Source organism: Leopardus geoffroyi, chromosome A2 (assembly GCF_018350155.1).
Source record: "Leopardus geoffroyi isolate Oge1 chromosome A2, O.geoffroyi_Oge1_pat1.0, whole genome shotgun sequence".
NCBI lineage: Eukaryota > Metazoa > Chordata > Mammalia > Carnivora > Felidae > Leopardus > Leopardus geoffroyi.
In genome coordinates, this window is record NC_059331.1 from 2962003 (window position 1) to 2968569 (window position 6567).

The 6567-nt window shown below is 60.9% G+C and overlaps 1 protein-coding gene across 1 annotated transcript in view; it reads left to right on the forward strand.

Moving 5' to 3' along the window:
- ATCAY (ATCAY kinesin light chain interacting caytaxin) overlaps nt 1-6100 on the forward strand; it is a 29286-nt gene extending 23186 nt beyond the window's left edge. Inside the window, exons 11-13 of the mRNA XM_045491507.1 lie at nt 1643-1714; nt 3230-3259; nt 5123-6100. Coding sequence (XP_045347463.1) covers nt 1643-1714; nt 3230-3259; nt 5123-5132 — 112 coding nt within the window. The 3' untranslated portion in view covers nt 5133-6100. The remainder of the gene's footprint in view (nt 1-1642; nt 1715-3229; nt 3260-5122) is intronic.
- Nucleotides 6101-6567: the final 467 nt, after the last annotated feature.

Sequence of the window (6567 nt, forward strand, 5' to 3'; positions counted from 1 at the left end):
TCACCAGGGGTGGCCGTCACGGGACCTCAGGGCGATCGCGGCCCCACCCAGTTATGAGGCCCTCATGCCGTCCCCCGGATACGTTCATATTCCGCCCCCACCCCCCGGAGCTGGGCAGGGCCAGGATTCCCGACAGCATCTTGCAGCCCAGGAATCCGAGGCTCAGAGAGGCACGGGCACCTGCCCCAGGCCACACGGCAAGCCTGGGGGAGGGTTGGGGCTTCGGGGGGTCGAGAGCGTCTATCACTGCCAGGCCCCGTGCCAGCCTCCTCCGGGGAGACAGGTGAAAAAGAGTCCTGGTCCGGGGGGCTCCAAATGGCAGAGGAGAGGGGCGCGTCACCGAGTGAGGAAAGCGGGTCCCGGGCAGGGCGGGTGATGTGGGCAGATGAGCCACATAGTGAGCAGCACCGTGGAGGCTCCACGCGGCGTCACGTAGTGATGATGGGCCGCGGGCGCCAGGGAGGGAGGCCGAAGGCAGGCAGGACGCCCCGTCCCGTGCGTGGCCCCCCGCGTCTGCTCGCGTGGTGGCAGGTGGCAGGGGTCCTTCCTTCCCGAGGCCGAGTAATATTCCCACGCGTGGACGGACCACGTTGTGTTTGTCCCTCATCCACGGAGGGACGTGGGTTTGCTGAGGCTGCTGGGAGTCGTGCCGCTGCGGACACGGGCCGCGAACACCCAGCTGAGTCCCCGCGTTCCCGAAGTGGGGTTCCGGGAGCACGTGGCGATGCTACCTTGAACGTTTTGCGGAACCGCCACGCTGTCCCCGGGGCACGTGGGCCACCCCACGCCCCCCTCCCCCCCCCCCGCAGGACAAGGGCTCCCCCTCCCCCTCCCGTGTCCTCGTCACTTGTAGCTCTGGTTTTGTTTACTGTTTATTTTTGAGAGAGAGAGGGGGGGGGAGGGAGGGAGGGAGCACTCCTGCGGGCGTGTGTGCTCGGGAGTGGGGGAGGAGCAGAGAGAGGGGGGCAGAGGATCCGAAGCGGGCTCTGTGCCCACAGACTGACGGCAGAGAGCCCGACGCGGGGCTCAGACTCATGAACCGTGAGATCATGACCGGAGCCCAAGTCCGACAGTTGACCGAGCCACCCGGGCGCCCCGACTCGTAGTTCTGTTTTTGAGACAGCAGCCGCTGCTGGGTGGGAAGTAGAGATGTCTGTCTGTCTGTCTGTCTGCACTTTTCCCCCTTCCTTTCTTCCCCTGCCCTTCTCCATCTCTCGCTCTCCCTCTCTTTCTCTCTCTATCTCTCCCTGTCTCTCCCTGTCTCTGTCTCTGTGTATGTCTCTCCCTGTCTCTCCCTGTCTTTCTCTGTCTCTGCCTCGGCCTCTCTTTGGCCTCCCAGTCTTAGCTGTGGAGGCACGGAGACCAGCACCGCAAGCCGGAATCAGGGCACAGGGGACCGTGTCCAAGGGGCGAGGACCGGTGCCTCCGGGCTGACAGCTGAGAGGAACTTTCGGGGTCTTTCCTCCTCCCCGTCCTGTCCCCGCTCGTGCCCCCTTCCCCATGGTCGTCTCCGCCGTCATTAACCTCTGGGTTGATCTCTGTGCCCTCGGGGCCCATCCTGGGGCAGTGAGACTCCCCCACGCCACCCTCCGAGGCCACAGTGGGCAGATTCATCACTCACGTCCTCTCTCTCTGTCCCCAGCGCCAGGCTGCAGCCCGAGTTCGTCCTGCCCAGGTCTGAGGACAAGCCGGAGGCGGTGCTGGCGGAGGACAGGTAACTGTGCAGGTGGCCACGGCGAGGGCGGCCGAGCCCGCACGTCCGGTAAGAGTGACCGCAACACTCTCGTGACGAGGACAGCAGAGAGCAGGTGTGGATGGCCAGCACGACGCTGGCCCCATCCTGAATGCTCAGTCCCGGGGCCCCTCTTCCCTCCACCCCGGGCCGTCACCACGGGACACCTGCAGAGGCCGGAATTATATTTAAACCAATAGTCGGGCGCCTGGCGGTCGGTTGAGTGTGGAACCCTTGATCTCAGGGCTGTGAATTCGAGCCCCACCCCGGGAGCAAAGATTACTTAAAAAAAATAAAAGCTTGGGGCGCCTGGGTGGCGCAGTCGGTTAAGCGTCCGACTTCAGCCAGGTCACGATCTCGCGGTCCGTGAGTTCGAGCCCCGCGTCGGGCTCTGGGCTGATGGCTCAGAGCCTGGAGCCTGTTTCCGATTCTGTGTCTCCCTCTCTCTCTGCCCCTCCCCCGTTCATGCTCTGTCTCTCTCTGTCCCAAAAAAAATAAACGTTGAAAAAATAAATAAAAAATAAAAGCATTACAGATAAATAAACAAATTAACCAACTGTCCATAAAATGTGAAAGTCCGCTCCTCTCTGGGGCTGGGCTGCCCGTGCCCGGCCTCGGGGGCTCAGCACATGCCCGCCCACCGCCGGGCAAGCCCCCTGGATGGCCAGCCCCAGCCCCGTCTCTTCTCCAGGGGCTTCTTCACCCTCTTTTTTTTTTAAGGTCATTTATTTATCTGGTGGGGGGGAGGGGCAGAGAGAGAATCCCAAGCCGGCTCCGTGCTGTCAGCGCAGAGCCTGACGTGGGGCTCGATCCTACCAGCCGTGAGATCATGACCCTGACCCAAGATCAAACGTCAGACACTTAACCGCCTGAGCCCCTCGGGCGCCCCCCCGCAACAAACAGTTTTAAAGTGCACGTTCCGGTGGCCTTTTGGACCCTGGCAGAGCTGTCCGTGCAGCACCCCTCTCTAGTTCCAGAACTCTCTAGTTCCAGAACGTTCCATCACCCCGAACGGACCCCACACCCGATAAGCAGTTCCTCCTGTCACACCCCCCGCTTTACTTTTCTGATGCCCAGCACATACTGCCCCAAGCCCTGTGGCGCCTTGCCCCCGATGGGTAGAAAATGCAGCGGGCTCTGCCCCCGCCCCTGCCCCCCTCCCCTCTGCCCAGCCAGCCTGCCCCCTGCATTTGACCCTCGCGTAGCCTCTGTCTCCTGCCCTTGCGCCACGTGGGGGCAGCGGCTGCGTCTGGGGCCATCCCCCCCCCCCCCCCAGCGTCCAGGACTCAGGGACCACGGGTAGCTGATGCGGCCGCGAGAGGGGTTCTGCTCTCCGGTGGAGGTTCTGGCTGGTGACCTTTCTGCACGTCCCCGTGGGCGGCCCCCACTCGCTTGGTACCAGCTCAAGGCGAGGCCCAGCCGGCCGCACGGGGCTCGCGGCCAGATGCCAGGTTCCCCCCAAATAGGCAAATAACGCGAAGGCTTCTCTCTTCACAGGCCTGCTCCAGCCACAGATCAGGAAACAAGGTAGGTGGGGAGCAGGGCCATCCCGGTGCCTGTGCCTCAGTGTCCCGAGTGGAGCCCAGCCGCGTGGGAACCGTTTGCCCCACGATTTACTGTTTGGGGGTCGAGGGCTACCGTCCTGGGGAGTCAGAGAGGCTTGGCTTGCCCGTCCCTGCGCAACTCTGGGGGCGCCACCGACGTGATGCCCCAGAGCTAAGCCACACGGCAGGCTTGACCGGAGCCAGGCCCCCAAAGCCCGGGCTTTGTAACGCAGCCACGGGCACGGCGTTTGCCCGCGGCCTGTCTCAGGGTCCCCGCCTGCTCCAGATGCCAGGAAAAGCCGCTCTGTGTGCTGGGGGTCATGGAGACCACCCTCAGGTTCGGGGGTTTGCTAGAAGTGCCCACAGAATTCAGCAAAGCTGTCTCGCTTACAGTCATGGTTTAATATGGTGGAGGGATGAGTACGGGTGAGAACGGGCATAAGGAATGTGATGCCCGGGCCCGGAGAGGCCAGAGGTGAGCCTCCCGGTGTGGTCTCCTCGGGGGGCTTATCCAGGCAGCCCTTAGCTCGCCCGGCTTGTCCCCAACCAGGGACGCTACACCCACGTCCGGGGTATTTCCTGGGGGCGGTCCCTTACGCTTGGCTAACCACTCCCGTGGCTGAGCTCGGTCTCCGCCGTCCCGAGGTCCCGCCGATACCCCCACCCTACATCCCGCTGTTAGCACACGACCCACGGTCCCCAGGGAAACAAACAAACAAAGACACTCTTACCAGACGGGGCACTCCGAGCGCTGGGGCTCCGGTAAGCACCCGACTTCGACTCAGGTCACGATCTCGAGGTCTGTGAGTTCGAGCCCCGCACCGGGCTCTGTGCTGACAGTTCGGAGCCTGGAGCCTGCTTCACATTCTGTGTCTCCCTCTCCCTGCCCCTCCCCGGCTCACGCTGTATCTCTCTCTGTCTCTCTCCCTCTCTCCAAAATAAATAAACATTAAAAAAAATTCTTAGTCTAAATGGTCTTAGACCAGTACTGCCCCGGGCACACCGAATGGAGGCAAGTTCTCGGTGCCTTTCTGACAAGATCGTCTCAATCTGTGCCTTCTGGGGGTGAGTTTCACCCACAGACGCAGAACGCACAAGGAAGTCCCGCACCACGAGCGAAAGCCAGCAGATTTGAGAAAAAGCACAGTTAGACCCTCCTGTGAATCCTCAGGTAGGGGTGGTGAATTAGGAGTGTTTAAAATTATTAAAGACCCCAAAGAAGAAATTGTAGGAAGCTACCGGGTGGACGCGCAGACAGATAGGTGGGTGAATAGGTGGGCGGAGGGAGGGACAGCGGATGGGTGGCTGGGTTGAAGCCTCCCTCTGGTCCGACTGGTGACGTCGGCCCGGGGCCCATTCTCCCGAGGCATCGATTGAGGGGTCCCCTTTGGAAGCACGCCTGGAAGGTGGGTGGCAGGCAGCAGACCTTGATGGGCTGGTCCCGCTCTTGCTGCCGAGGGCCCCCCAAAGCCGGGTCGGATCGTGCCGTCCACACACGCACGCGTTCCCCGCATTCTTTCTGTATTTTTTAAGGATAATCACGTATTTTATTTTTATTTATGTATCTGTTTTAACGCTTATTTGTTTTTGAGAGACAGAGCACAAGTGAAGGAAAGGCAGGGAGAGAGAGAGGGAGGCACAGAATCGGAAGCAGGCTCCAGGCTCCGAGCCGTCAGCACAGAGCCCGACGCGGGGCTCGAACCCACGGACCGCGAGATCATGACCTGAGCCGGAGTCGGTTGCTTAACCGACTGAGCCACCCAGGCGCCGCCCCCCACCCCCCCACTGCTGCCCGAGTTCTTTAAAAACAGTAATAACAGCCTGGCCTGTGTTTATCCCTCTCTAGCATGTCCTGAGGTGACAAGACTACAGAGAAGGACAAGACAGAAGATTCCAGATGGCAAGAAACCTCTGTCAGACGCCCTCTGGTCCTGGACCTCCCCCCCGCCTTGTCCTGACGCCCCTGTCTTTGCAGGGGGCCAGTCCCCGCCATCCATCTCTGAAACCCAGCATCCTTTTGAGCTGCTTGAAAACGTTTTTGTTTCGTTTTGTTTTCAAACAACGTGGTATGTTCCGGAAAAGGACCTGGTTCTCAGCCCTCCACACTCACGAGCTCGCGGCCGAGAAGGGGAAGACGGCCCAGGGCGTGGCCCGTGTGCCCTCGACGGCTTCAGAGACCCCCTCCTCGCCCTCACCGCCACCATCACTGCACAAAGTCCTGGTTCAAGACCCTTCTCTTGTTTGTCACCTGGCCCACCCCAGAGCCACGGATGCCCGCCAGCTCCTTGGCCGGATCTGGACTCGTTCTTGTGCCTTTTCTCCTAGAACACCCCCTGCGGCCCTGGGCACGTGGCCCGGAAGCTCAGCACCCCCAGCAGCGCTGTGCCCCGGGGACCTCCCGTCCCGGCACCTCATGGCTTTACACTTGACCAGCTCCCCTCGCCTTCATCTCCCAATCTTCTTTGGGATTAATGGAGTCCACGATGGCACACGCGAGCTGCTGAGAATCACCCCTGCCCCGCAGTTGCAAACCCGCCCCCCCTTCTAGAACATTCTCAAGCCCCTTTAATGGACGCCACACCACAGGGCAATCCTGATCAATACCTCCTACTGAGGGAATGAAGTGTCCCCACTTTCCTGCCCCCCCCCCAACACAGGGTTGGGATGAGCCCCTCAGGTTCCCGCCATGGGAAACCGGCTCTGAACCGCGATACAGGAAGATACAGGTTTATTACAGGTTTTGAGTGTTTCGAAGTTCACTTGGGAAAATAAATCCCAGTGGCCTGGATGCTATTGAGACCTGCGGTCAAAGGAGGTAAATTTACCTTGGACAGAAGTCAGACTTTTCTAATGTGGTCCGCACGCCCGTCAGGGTGGCCTTTAGACGTAGTGAGTTCCCCGTCCGTGGAGGCATTTAAGAAAAGGCTGGAAAGTGCTTACAGAATGTGGTCCTCTGCGGTCCCCTCCGATCCTCAGAGTTTCTGTTTCTATGAATCTGAGCAAAAGTTGAGCGGGTACCTTCTCCAGGCCCCTCTTCCCGGCCCCGTCGCTGGCTTCTTAGCGGTCTAGTTCAAGTGCCCTGGGTATGAGGTTCTCGGCCTCAGGGGAGATGCCGGAGGCTTCTCGACCTGGGCGCATGGAAGTGTTTTGGGTTATTCTGATGCCAGGAGGGAGCTGGTGGTGTTTGGTGCTGAGGGAAGGGAACACCCGACATTTTGCCCCGTGGGGGAGGCTCCTGAATGTCCTGAACGTCACGGAGCCGTCCCGCGTCCAACGCCAGAGGCTCCGCCT